At 39.9% G+C, this 14,866-nt stretch overlaps 1 protein-coding gene across 2 annotated transcripts in view; it reads right to left on the bottom strand.

Moving 5' to 3' along the window:
- Positions 1-14,866, bottom strand: part of CD99L2 (CD99 molecule like 2) — a 121,709-nt gene that overhangs the window by 21,602 nt on the left and 85,241 nt on the right. For both annotated transcript variants that reach the window (XM_070784887.1, XM_070784888.1), the window contains exons 3-5: positions 5,354-5,422; positions 5,141-5,236; positions 2,561-2,626 (exon numbers count right to left, since the gene is read on the bottom strand). In XM_070784887.1, the coding sequence (XP_070640988.1) occupies positions 2,561-2,626; positions 5,141-5,236; positions 5,354-5,422 (231 nt within the window). The remainder of the gene's footprint in view (positions 1-2,560; positions 2,627-5,140; positions 5,237-5,353; positions 5,423-14,866) is intronic.

Consider the following 14,866-nt stretch of genomic DNA (forward strand, 5'->3'; position numbering starts at 1 on the left):
GTATAGTATCAGAACTGAGCAAGTAAGCAAATAGTTGATGGATGGTAGGTTTCTCATGGTCAGAGACAGAAGTTAAAGATCAATAAGGAAAGAATACTATGTCTCCAACTGTGATCTACTGCCAAAAGGCTTAAGTATGAATTCATGTTTAGGTTAATATAGATGCTGATGAATAAATACAGAAATAATTATAGATACATACGTGTATATGGTTTAAAATACATCCATATACTTCCTATTTCGTAGGTCTGCCCAGTTTAAGGGTTTAGAAGTAGCAACATCCCACTAAAGAATATACTGAACATCCAGATCTTGGTTTCTAATTCTCTTCCTCAGTGGGAAGAGAATGACATACCAAACTGGAAGCCCAAGGAAACGGACCCAGCAGGCAGCAGTATTCAGGAAGAAGTGAATGAGACCAAGAAAGTGGGAGAGTGCCAGGAAGGACCCAGAAATAAAGAATGTGGAGAAGAAGGTGGTCAGCAAAGTATGCTGCAGAGGTCACGTGGGGCAGAGGGCTGTTACCACCAAGAAGTCACCGGAGATGAAAGAGCAGCTCTGGGGAAATGGGAGTACAGGCTTGCATACACTGAGGAACAGACCACAGAGGGGACAATGAGGAGATGCAGTCAGTGAAAATACTAGGAGGAGGCTGATGGCACCAGGGCTGATGGGACCTGTTGATGAGAGATTGTCTGTGTTTTCCCCACAGGGCCATTAGAAATGTTTTCTTGAGAAAAAATATATAACAGGTAACATACTACTTCAGAAATACACTCCAAAATTATGGTTGAGTCTAAGTGCTAAAACTCAAGGTTAGAAAATTCACTACTTAGGATTGTTTTATATTGAAGATCAACATTTATTTAAATATAATGTTTTATCTTCATACATGGCATTAGCATGTTTGCATAGAGGACAGTGTATGAGAATTTCATCATGTTCTTATCATAACCTATGTTTCAGTTTCACACTCATATTTTTTTTGCTCAGACTCTCTATTTTCTTTTGTCTGACACCTATAATGACAGAGGGCATAACTTATGCTAACAGTTGATTATTCTTTACAAGAGAAGTTCAAATATGACCCTAATTAAAGAATTTCCTAATACTTCTTCCTTGCTAATAAGGAAATCCCCTGACATCTCACTCAGACTTTCATTTGTGGGCATGCTTACACACGCTGCTACTGCTCTCTTCTCACCATCTGGAAATACCATTTGTCACTGGGAGTAATTGGCTAATTTGCTGGGTTTGCCCTTTAAATGTTCCATGTTCTCCTGACACCTGTGAGTTTCATTTAGAGGTTTTCAGAGCTTTTTATTCAAAATGGAACTGTTTGGAAAGGTGTTCTGAAGGACTGATTTGACTACAGTATCCTTTAATCAGAAGACAACACTGTTCCCACACGAAAGGCACACAGCCTGAACTATGGGGAATGTAGCAGGCTGACACTAGATATACTCATGACATGTTACACTCAGAATTTGTTATACTCACAACCACAGTTTCAACCACAACAGGGAATCACTACAAAATGCTACAGCCACAACTTAGCATCACAACATGTTACCATCACAATTACAACTATAAAAATTTCCATCACTAATGATGAGTTATAACATCACCAGAACAGGTTACAACCACAAGTAATTTTGCCACATCAAGTCTGGCTAACACTGTCTCCATACTAGGATCAGATCTTGACAACATATTAAGATTAAAGGTTTAAATCTTTGCATGACTTGGGGGGAATGAAAAGTATCTGGCCTTGGAGGAGGGTATCACTATGAAGAGCTGACAGGAGGTGGTTTCTCTGTGGTGACAGTACAGTTCTGTGTCCTGACTGTAGTTACAGTCACTCAAACCTACCTGTGATAAAATGTCATCGACCCACAAGTGCATGTGTACACAACACACACACACACAAGTATATACAAAATCTGATGAAATCTGAGTAAGGTCTATATATGACTTAATAACAGCAATGTACCCGTGTCGGCTTCCTGGTTTTGACAACGTAACTATAGTTTTGTTAGGACATCAGGAGAAGCTGGGTGAAGGGTACACAGGAATTCTCCTGAACAATTTATTTATTTAGTTTTACAATTTCTTGTGAGCCTTAAACTATTTCAGAATCAAAAGATATTTTAAAAGATATTTGACTTGCTATGGGTGTCTTAAAAATAATTCTTCTCATGATGAGATTCGCTCCTCCCATCCCAAGAGTGACAGGCTCCCCAGGTTGGGAAGGTTGTGCCCAGCAAGTCCCCTGACTTCAGGTACAATAACTAGTGCCAACTGGCAAATGACATCTGCTAGTATGGACACATTATCCTGTGCAGTGCCATGGCTTAAGGAACATCAGGGGAAATATGTGGCTTTTCCAAATAGTCTTATAAATCCACTACCCGCCCCCCCTCCACTGACAACAGCTGCACAGCCTCCATCATTCCAAGCGAAGCCCCAGAGGCTGGCTGAGAACCACTCTCCCAACCTGGCTGCTGTGTAATCCTGTCTTTAGTGAGAATAAGCCATTTGGACAAATCGATGCTCCTACCTTTACCCTTGTCAGGTTTGTAGTCACCACCCCCTACTATGTCTTCAAGATCCTTGTCTGAAAAACCTGGAGAAAATGAAACACACATCTCAATTCCCAAAAACATTTATCAGTGACTAGAAATCTGTTACTTAATGTTGTCTAACATACCCAGAAAGTGATTGCCACTGAATAGGATTTGTGATGAATGCGGTAGGCAAGACTCTAAAGGGGCCCCCAGAATCTCTCCCCCACAGTGTATATACCCCAGCATCCCCTGACTTTGAGTTCGGGGGGACCATGCATGGGATGGCTTCACCCCATGCATATAATAGCTGATATTATATGCTGAAGTGAAGGGACTCTGCAGTAACCTGATCAGTTTGACTTCACATTAATCAAAAGGGAGACTTTCCTGGGGGGCTTGAACTTAATCAAGTGAGTCCTTCAAAACACAGCTGACCCCTTCCTGAGGTCACACACTAGAAGCAATAGACTGTCTTCCTCTCCCTCACCTCTACCCCTCTTCCCAATTTCCCTTCTCTCCCCATCTCATCTCTGTTTTTCTCCTGGTGGCTTTAAAGAAGCAAGCAACCATTCATTCTAGAACTGCAAGGATAATGGCTCTCTCCCAATAAGCACGTGAGCTTGGATGACAACCCAAGCTCAGCTGAGACCCCAGACCCAGATAACACTATGACTGCGGCTGCCTGAGGCCCCGAAGAGAAAACTCAGCTTAGGTGTTGCTGAACTCCTCACCAAAGGAAACCATTTGTGATAATCTGTTATGCAACATAGAAAACTAATACAAGGAAACCAAAAAAGTTATTTTATTATAGCTCAACCATTGAGTACACATCTTTTAACATTCTGTGTGATGAAATGGGAAGCATGCTTAAAGCATTTCTGTTCCACTCCAAAGTCCTATGCTGCTGCTAAGTCGCTTCAGTCGTGTCCGACTCTGTGCGACCCCATAGACAGCAGCCCACCAGGCTCCCCCGTCCCTGGGATTCTCCAGGCAAGAACACTGGAGTGGGTTGCCATTTCCTTCTCCAATGCACCAAAGTGAAAGTGAAGTCGCTCAGTCGTGCCCGATTCGTAGCGACCCCATGGACTGCAGCCTACCAGGCTCCTCTCTCCATGGGATTTTCCAGGCAAGAGTACTGGAGTGGGGTGCCATTGCCTTCTCCTATGCTACTGTTAAGTCACTTCAGTCGTGTCCAACTCTGTGCGACCCCATAGACGGCAGCTCACCAGGCTCCCCTGTCCCTGGGATTCTCCAGGCAAGAAAACTGGAGTGGGTTGCCATTTCCTTCTCCAATGCATAAAAGTGAAAAGTGAAAGTGAAGTCACTCAGTCGTGTCTGACTCTTAGCGACCTCATGGATTGCAGCCTACCAGGCTCCTCTGTCCATGGGATTTTCCAGGCAAGAGTACTGGAGTGGGGTGCCATTGCCTTCTCCTATAGTTGTCTCAAAAAAGCACATGTGTGACTGTTTCAATTTTGCTTTGTATTAGTTGCTTTCTGTCATAGAAGATAACTTTTACTAGAAAGAAAGAACAATGTGCTAACTATGGTTATGGCGACTTGAGTATTTGGCAGATGCTTTCTTGAAAATGAATAAAATGGGGCTGTCCCTTTAAAGAACACCACTGGCAATATTTGTTGCCAGTGATAAAATTTCAAACAAAAAAGAGAATTTTGAAAAATCTATATCTACCACTGTGAGTTTAACAGCTTTCCAATATATAAAGACTTTTTCTAATGAGATGGGTGGTGATATTAACAAATGTGAATTTCAGGCACTGCATAATGAAACAAGGCATTATTTGAAGCTCAAAAGACCTCAGAACATCAATATTTTCCAAATGACCAAAGTGTAATGCACAAAACCATGAATGGATAAAAGTTCCATTAAAAAGTACTAGAGAGTCCCTGTGGAATTTAATGAAATAGAGTATGGGAAGTTCATTGATATGGTTTCATATTCTACTGCACTTAACCTATAACAAACAACCAGTGGCCAAGTTTGGGTGTCTTATCAAAAAAATGATACTAATCAATGATTTGAAAAGTCTATTAAAATATTCTTCCCCTTACAACAGCATATCTATTATGAGGCCAGATCTCCTTCAAATACACAACATAACAACATATCACAAATGAGTCCATCAGGAAATGTGAGAGTCTAGCTCTTTTACTAAAATACACATTATAGAAATCTGCAAAAGGTACAATGATGCCACTTTTCCTCACTAAGTTGTCTTTTTATCTTGCCATAGTTATTTCTCATAAAAATGTGCTATTTATGTTAACATGTGTGTTTATTGTTGTTCATGTTTAATTAATTTTTCTGGTTTTAGGTTTAATATAAGATGATAAATATCAATAGATGTGACCCACATCTCAATAGAGATCCTCAATAACTTGGTGAGTCCTGAGACCAAAATGTTTGTCAGCCACTGCTGTCAGGTCCTGCTGGGCCTTGAAGTACCCCCAGGCCTGCCAGGCCAGGAGGAGTAGCTCCGTGGGCTATTGTACTTAAGGAGCTACACCCTGACCAGGAAGCTAAGGTGCTGGCCTGGGCCAACTTGGACTTACCTCCTCCTCCTATACTTGGCTTTTTGCGGTCATGATCACGATCATTTTGATCATCCAAGGCATCAGCCAAGTTAAAATCATCTTCTGCAGGGGGCCCTACAACATAAATGAGAAAGTCAGTTGGTTAAATCACAGGTCGCTCATTTGGACACCACCCCACAGCGAGCTCCATGGAATCCATCTTTTGTACCCTCCTCAGAACACCCGAGTTACCTGCAGGCTTTGCTGGAGCTCTGGTCGCTCCAGGTCTCCTGGTTGTGGTGGTGACATGATCCCATCTCTCTAAAAGGGGGAAGGGAGACAGCAAGAGGAGCACATTTACCAACAACACACAGCAGCCATGGCATGGTCAGGAAGTCACAGCATGAGCTCAGCACTCCTGGTCCCTGAGTCCCCTCCAAGGCCTCTGAGGATGACCAAGAGATGTAGCAAGGTTCAGATGAAACAAGTTCTGCTCGCTTTTCTTCAGAGGATGGGTGGTGAGATGGACGTGATCCCACATTTGATTAATCTGATTAGTGGAGCTGGGACTTGAGCCCACATCTACAGGAGATGACCACATGCTTTAGGGGGTTCCAGAGCTTGAGCACAACCCCTGAGAGCTCCAAGCCTTGGTTTCCACCACTCTTAACCTGGTACTGCAGTCACAGATAACATCACCCAGGGATGAAGCGACATTATGTTCCCAGTTGAGTATTGGAGTGTCTCATAAACTGAAAGTGGTTATAGCACCAACAAAATATTCTATATAAGTGTGGTTACTGCTGTAATACTAGGTCTTTCAGCTCAACCACATTCCTTTAAAACTGTGGACATTTCACATCAATTACATGACATGACATGCATAATTTTCCAATACTTTCTTTCCTTAAGCAACAAGATTATGCTGTTTAAAAATAGAATAAAATTAGAGGTGGTCCTAAGATGGCAGAAGAATAGGACGGGGAGATCACTTTCTCTCCCACAAATTCATCAAAAGAACATTTTGAATGCTGAGTAAATTCCACAGAACAACTTCTGAATGCCAGCAGAGGATATCAGGCACCCAGAAAAGCAGCCCATTGTCTTCGAAAGGAGGTAGGAAAAATATAAAAGACAAAAAGAGAGACAAAAGAGGTAGGGATGGAGCTCCATCCCGGGAAGGGAGTCTTAAAAAAGATAGAAGTTTCCAAACACCAGGAAACTCTCTCACTGCTGAGTCTATGGCGAGCCTTGGAACTGCAGAGGGCTAACATAACTGGGAGGAAAAATAAATAAATAATTAAAACCCACAGATTACGTGCCCAATGGCAACTCCCCCAGCGGAGAAGCAGCACAGACGTCTGCATCCGCCACTAGCGAGCCCGGGCTGGGCAGGGAGGCACGGGCTGCATTGCTTAGAGTAAAGACCAGCCTGAATGCCCCAAGGGCAATCTGAGGGAACTAACTTGGGCTAGCAAACCAGACTGTGGGATAGCTACCATGCAGAAAGCCCTAACCTAAGATACCATCAGGCCCACTCACAGAACAAAGGACTGAGCAGAGCTAGCCGGCTGCAGACCATCCCCCTCCAGAGACAGGCAGCCAGAGCCAGAAGGGGGCAATCAAGGCCAGAGCCAGAATGGGGCAATCAAGGCCCCAGAGAGGCATTATCTACCAAACTGCAACCAGGCTTTGTTGCTAACTAAGACTTCTTGGGATTCTGGATGGTCAGCATCCGCCTGAGAAGGTGCGCCAGTTGTACACCTAGAAATCTGACCAGCAGGGACTGGGGAGGCGATAAGTCGCAGCAACTGTGCTCACCAAACACCTGGTCACCTGAGCTGCTCAGACCTAGGAAGGGCACAAAACGCAGGCCCAACCGAGTCTGTGCCTTTGAGGACTACCCGAGCGCCTGAACCTGAGTGGCTTAGACCTGGGAAGTGCATACAACCCAGGGCCGGCCTCAGACAGTTCCCGGCGGAGCAACCTAGAGCCTAAGCAGTGTTGACAGGGAAAGCACACACACCGTGAGTGGGGGCAAACCCAGTGTGGCCGAGACACTGTGATAACACGCCAGTGTTGTTTTGTTTTGTTTTTTTTAACTTTTAATTTTGTATTGAGGTATAGCCAATTAACAAACAATGTTGTGACAGTTTCAGGTTTACAGCGAAGGGACTCAGCCATACATATACATGTACCCATTCTCCCCCAAACTCCCTACACTAACTTTTCATTTTGCTACCAAATTAGTGAAACAAAATTTTAAATTAACATAACTAATGCTGGCAAGGATATAAGTTTATAGTAGATGGATAAAGAATATATATATATGTGTATGACTTATATACTCTAAAGTGGGATAGTTTGCAGCGTCCCTCCCTCCCCACAGCACGACTGAACAAGTGAGCCTAAAAAAGTGTCCACCACCGTGCCCTTGTGGCAGGGTGGAAATTAGACACTGAAAAGACCAGCAAACAGAAGAAGCTAAAACAGAGGGAACTGCCTTGGAAGTGACAGAGAGAAGAAATCCAGCTCTGGGCGAACACTGACACAAGCTTCCCTAACCAGGAAACTTTGACAAGCCACCCATACAACCCCACCCACAGTGAGGAAACTCTACAATAAAGAGAACTCCACAAACTGCCAGAATACAGAAAGGCCACCCCAAACACAGCAATATAAACAAGATGAAGAGACAGAGGAATACCCAGCAGGTAAAGGAACAGGATAAATGCCCACCAAACCAAACAAAAGAGGAAGAGATAGGGAATCTACCTGATAAAGAATTCCAAATAATGATAATGAAAATGATCCAAAATCTTGAAAACAAAATGGAATCACAGATAAATAGCCTAGAGACAAGGATTGAGAAGATGCAAGAAAGGTTTAACAAGGACCTAGAAGAAATAAAAAAGAGTCAATATATAATAAATAAGGCAATAAATGAGATCAAAAACACTCTGGAGGGAACAAACAGTAGAATAATGGAGGCGGAAGATAGGATTAGGGAGGTAGAAGATAGAATGGTAGAAATAAATGAATCAGAGAGGAAAAAAGAAAAACAAATTAAAAGAAATGAGGACAATCTCAGAGAGCTCTGGGACAATGTTAAACGCCCCAACATTTGAATCATAGAAGTCCCAGAAGAAGACAAAAAGAAAGACCATGAGAAAATACTTGAGGAGATAATAGTTGAAAACTTCCCTAAAATGGGGAAGGAAATCATCACCCAAGTCCAAGAAACCCAGAGAGTCCCAAACAGGATAAACCCAAGGTGAAACATCCCAAGACACATATTAATCAAATTAACAAAGATCAAACACAAAAAACAAATATTAAAAGCAGCAAGGGAAAAACAACAAATTACACACAAGGGGATTCCCATAAGGATAACAGCTGATCTTTCAATAGAAACTCTTCAGGCCAGGAGGGAATGGCAGGACATACTTAAAGTGATGAAAGAAAATAACTTACAGCCCAGGTTACTGTACCCAGCAAGGATCTCATTCAAATATGAAGGAGAAATCAAAAGCTTTACAGACAAGCAAAAGCTGAGAGAATTCAGCACCACCAAACCAGCTCTCCAAAAAATGCTAAAGGATCTTCTCTAGACAGGAAACACAAAAAAGGGTGTATAAACTCAAACCCAAAACAATAAAGTAAATGGCAACGGGATCATACTTATCAATAATTACCTTCAATGTAAATGGGTTGAATACCCCAACCAAAAGACAAAGACTGGCTGAATGGATACAAAAACAAGACCCCTATATATGTTGTCTACAAGAGACCCAATTTGAAACAAAGGTCACATACAGACTGAAAGTGAAGGGCTGGAAAAAGATATTTCATGCAAATAGAGACCAAAAGAAAGCAGGAGTAGCAATACTCATATCAGATAAAATAGACTTTAAAACAAAGGCTGTGAAAAGAGACAAAGAAGGACACTACATAATGATCAAAGGATCAATCCAAGAAGATATAACAATTGTAAATATATATGCACCCAACATAGGAGCACCGCAATATGTAAGACAAATGCTAACAAGTATGAAAGGGGAAATTAACAATAATACAATAATAGTGGGAGACCTTAATACTCCACTCACACCTATGGATAGATCAACTAAACAGAAAATTAGCAAGGAAACACAAACTTTAAATGATACAACAGATCAGTTAGATCTAATTGATATCTATAGGACATTTCACTCCAAAACAATGAATTTCACCTTTTTCTCAAGCACACATGGAAACTTCTCCAGGATAGATCACATCCTGGGCCATAAATCTAGCCTTGCTAAATTCAAAAAATGGAAATCATTCCAAGCATCTTTTCTGACCACAATGCAGTAAGATTAGATCTCAATTACAGGAGAAAAACTATTAAAAATTCCAACATATGGAGGCTGAACAACACTCTGTTGAATAAACAACAAATCATAGAAGAAATCAAAAAAGAAATCAAAATATGCATAGAAACTAATGAAAATGAAAACATAACAACCCAAAACCCACGGGACACTGTAAAAGCAGTGCTAAGGGGAAGGTTCATAGCAATACAGGCATACTTCAAGAAACAAGAAAAAAGTCAAATAAATAACTAACTCTACAGCTAAAGCAACTAGAAAAGGAAGAAATGAAGAACCCCAGGGTTAGTAGAGGAAATAAACCTTAAAAATTAGGGCAGAAATAAAGGCAAAGGAAACAAAAGATACCATAGCAAAAATCAACAAAGCCAAAAGCTGGTTCTTTGAGAGGATAAATAAAATTGACAAACCATTAGCCAGACTCATCAAGAAACAAAGGGAGAAAAATCAAATCAATAAAATTAGAAATGAAAATGGAGAGATCACAACAGACAACACAGAAATACAAAGGATCATAAGAGACTACTACCAGAAATCATATGGCAATAATATGGACAACTTGGAAGAAATGGACAAATTCTTAAAAATATACAGCTTTCCAAAACTGGACCAGGAAGAAATAGAAAATCTTAACAGACCCATCACAAGCACGGAAATTGAAACTGTAACCAGAAATCTTCCAGCAAACAAAAGCCCAGGTCCAGACGGCTTCACAGTTGAATTCTACCAAAAATTTAGAGAAGAGCTAACACCTATCCTGCTCAAACTCTTCCAGAAAATTGCAGAGGAAGGTAAACTTCCAAACTCATTCTATGAGGCCACCATCACCCTAATACCAAAACCTGACAAAGATACCACAAAAAAAGAAAACTACAAGCCAATATCACTGATGAGCATAGATGCAAAAATCCTTAACAAAATTCTAGCAATCAGAATCCAACCACACATTAAAAAGATCATACATTATGACCAAGTGGGCTTTATCCCAGTGATGCAAGGATTCTTCAATATCTGCAAAATCAATGTAATACACCACATTAACAAACTGAAAAATAAAATCCATATGATTATCTCAATAGATGCAGAGAAAGCCTTTGACAAAGTTCAACATCCATTTATGATAAAAACTTTCCGGAAAGCAGGAATAGAAGGAACATACCTCAACATAATAAAAGCTATATAGGACAAACCCACAGCAAACATTATCCTCAATGGTGAAAAATTGAAAACATTTCCCCTAAAGTCAGGAACAAGACAAGGGTGCCCTCTTTCACCACTACTATTCAACATAGTTTTGGAAGTTTTGGCCACAGCAGAGCAGAAAAAGAAATAAAAGGAATCCAAATTGGAAAAGAGGAAGTAAAACTCTCACTGTTTGCAGATGACATGATCCTCTGCACAGAAAGCCCTAAAGACTCCACCAGAAAATTACTAGAGCTAATCAATGAATATAGTAAAGTTGCAGGATATAAAATCAATACACAGAAATCTGTTGCATTCCTATACACTAATAATGAGAAAACAGAAAGAGAAATTAAGGAAACAATTCCATTCACCATTGCAACGGAAAGAATAAAATACTTAGGAATATATTTACCTAAAGAAACAAAAGACCTATATATAGAAAACTATAAGACACTGGTGAAAGAAATCAAAGAGGACACTAATAGATGGAGAAACATACCATGTTCATGGATTGGAAGAATCAATATAGTGAAAACGAGTATACCACCGAAAGCAATCTATAGATTCAATGCAATCCCTATCAAGCTACCAACAGTATTTTTCACAGAACTAGAACAAATAATTTCACAATTTGTATGGAAATACAAAAAACCTCAAATAGCCAATGTAATCTTGAGAAAGAAGAATGGAACTGGAGGAATCAACCTGCCTGACTTCAGGCTCTACTACAAAGCCACAGTCATCAAGACTGTATGGTACTGGCACAAAGACAGAAATATAGATCACTGGAACACAATAGAAAGCCCAGAGATAAATCCACGCATATATGGACACCTTATCTTTGACAAAGGAGGCAAGAATATACAATGGAGAGAAAATAATCTCTTTAACAAGTGGTGCTGGGAAAACTGGTCAACCACTTGTAAAAGAATGAAACTAGAACACTTTCTTACACCATACACAAAAATAAACTCAAAATGGATTAAAGATCTAAATGTAAGACCAGAAACTATAAAACTCCTTGAGGAGTACATAGGTAAAACACTCTCCGACATAAATCACAGCAGGATCCTCTATGACCCACCTCCCAGAATATTGGAAATAACAGCAAAAATAAACAAATGGGACCTAATAAAAATTTAAAACTTCTGCACAACAAAGGAAACTATAAGCAAGGTGAAAAGACAGCCTTCAGAATGGGAGAAAATAATAGCAAATGAAGCAACTGACAAAGAATTAATCTCAAAAATATACAAGCAACTCCTACAGCTCAACTCCAGAAAAATAAATGATCCAATCAAAAAATGGGCCAAAGAACTAAACAGACATTTCTCCAAAGAAGACATACAGATGACTAACAAACACATGAAAAGATGCTCAACATCACTCATTGTCAGAGAAATGCAAATCAAAACCACTATGAGGTACCATTTCACACCAGTCAGAATGGCTGCGATCCAAAAGTCTACAAGCAATAAATGCTGGAGAGGGTGTGGAGAAAAGGGAACCCTCTTACACTGTTGGTGGGAATGCAAACTAGTACAGCCACTATGGAGAACAGTGTGGAGATTCCTTAAAAAACTGGAAATAGAACTGCCTTATGATCCAGCAATCCCACTGCTGGGCATACACACCGAGGAAACCAGAATGGAAAGAGACACGTGTACCCCAATGTTCATCGCAGCACTGTTTATAATAGTCAGGACATGGAGGCAACCTAGATGCCTATCAGCAGACGAATGGATAAGAAAGCTGTGGTACATATACACAATGGAGTATTACTCAGCCATTAAAAAGAATACATTTGAATCAGTTCTAATGAGGTGGATGAAACTGGAGTCTATTATACAGAGTGAAGTAAGCCAGAAAGAAAAACACCAATACAGAATTCTAACGCATATATATGGAATTTAGAAAGATGGTAATGATAACCCTGTATGCAAGACAGCAAAAGAGACACAAATGTATAGAACAGTCTTTTGGACTCTGTGGGAGAGGGCGAGGGTGGGATGATTTGGGAGAATGGCATTGAAACATGTATAATATCATATGTGAAATGAATCACCAGACCAGGTTCGATGCATGATACAGAATGCTCGGGGCTGGTGCACTGGGGTGACCCAGAGGGATGGTATGGGAAGGGAGGTGGGAGAGGGATTCAGGATGGGGAACACGTGTACACCCATGGCAGATTCATGTTGATGTATGGCAAAACCAATACAATATTGTAAAGTAATTAGCCTCCAATTAAAATAAATAAATTTATATTAAAAAACTAAAAATAGAATAAAATTAAAATAATGAAACCAAAAAAGAGACTATGCTATAACTATTCCTACAACTGGAGGTAGTAGAGAGAAATGAAATTTAAGTAATGGGAGAGGCAGAGATGAAACAGGTTTAGTTTTATACACAGCAATCATTCAATCATTAATCAACTACTCAGAAAAAAAAAACAGCAATAATAGAAACTAGTTGAAAGTACAAGGATTAATAAAGATATACTATGCAAATAGCAACCTTAAGAGAGCTGTAAGAGTGATACTATTATCAAATAAAATAGTCTTTAAGACAAAAATTGTTACAAGAGTCAAAGGGTAACATTTTATAATGATGAAAGGATAAACACAGCAGTAAGACAAAATTTTAAACATATGTGCACCTTACAATAGAGTCCCCAAAATATACGAAGTAAAACATGACAAAATTGAAGGGAACATAAGACAGTTCAACAATAATAGTTGGAGATCTCAATATAATCCTTTCAATCATAGATATAACAAAAAGAAAATACAAGATTTGAGCAATACTATAAATCAAGAAGAAGGCAATGGCACCCCACTCCAGTACTCCTGCCTGGAAAATCCCATGGACAGAGGAGCCTGGTAGGCTGCAGTCCATGGGGTCGCAAAAAGTCGGACACGACTGAGCGACCTCACTTAGACTTTTCACTTTCATGCATTGGAGAAATAAATGGCAACCCACTCCAGTGTTTTTGCCTGGAGAATCCCAGGGACGGGAGAGCCTGGTGGGCTACCGTCTCTGGGGTCACACAGAGTCGGACACTACTGATGCAACTTACCAATAAATCAACCAGATCTACCAAACATCTACAGAACACATCCCCTCACGCAGGAAATACATTCTACTCAATTGCACATGGGACATTCTGAACCAAGACAGACCACATGCTAGGCTTCAAAACACATCTCAATATATTTTAAGTCTGAAATCATACAAATTGTGTTCTCCAACCACAGTGGAATGAAAACAGAAATCATTAACATAGGGCCATTTGAAAAAATTTCCAGTAATATGGAAATTACATTGTACACTTCTAATAACAAGGGGTCAAAGAAGAACTCACAAAGGAAATCATAAAATACACTGAGATGAGTGAAAATAAAAACATAACATACTAAAACTTACATCATATGAAAGTAAATCACTGACAAAATGAAAAGACAACTTACTGAGAGAAAATATTTACAGATGATTTGATCAATAAGGGATTAACATACAAATATATAAACAACTCATACAGCTCAACAACAGAACAACAAACAACCTGATTAAAAAATAGTCAGAAAAACTGAACAGACATTTTTTTCCAAAAGAGGCATGTAGATGGCCAACAGACACACGAAAAGAGACATATCACTAATCACTAGGCAAATGTCAATCAAAACCACAATGATTACCCTCACATGTCATAATGGCTACCATCAAAAAGACCACAAAAAATTATTGGCAAGGATGTGAAGAAAAGGGAACCCATGTGCACTGCTGCTGGAATGTAAATTGGGGCAGCTGCTATGGAAAATAGTATGGAGGCTTCTCAAAAATCTAAAAATAGAACTACTATACGATCCAGCAATTTCACTCCTGTGTATATTTCAAAAAAAAACCCAAAACACTAATCCAAAAAAATACATGCACAGCAATGTTCATAGCTGCATTATTTACAATAGCTAAAGATATGGAAACCATAAAAAAGAATGAAATGTAGCCATTTGTAACAACACAGAAGGACTTGGATGGTATTATGCTAAGTGTAGTAAGTCAGACAGACAAATACTGTATCACTTATATGTGGAATCTAAAAAATAGAACTAGTGAATAAAAAAAAAAAAAAGAAACAGATTCACAGAGAATAAACTAGTAGTTACCAGGGGTAGAGGGAAGGGGGAGGAACAAGATAGGGGTGGGG

This window comes from Bos indicus, chromosome X (assembly GCF_029378745.1).
Source record: "Bos indicus isolate NIAB-ARS_2022 breed Sahiwal x Tharparkar chromosome X, NIAB-ARS_B.indTharparkar_mat_pri_1.0, whole genome shotgun sequence".
NCBI classification, from domain to species: Eukaryota; Metazoa; Chordata; class Mammalia; order Artiodactyla; family Bovidae; genus Bos; species Bos indicus.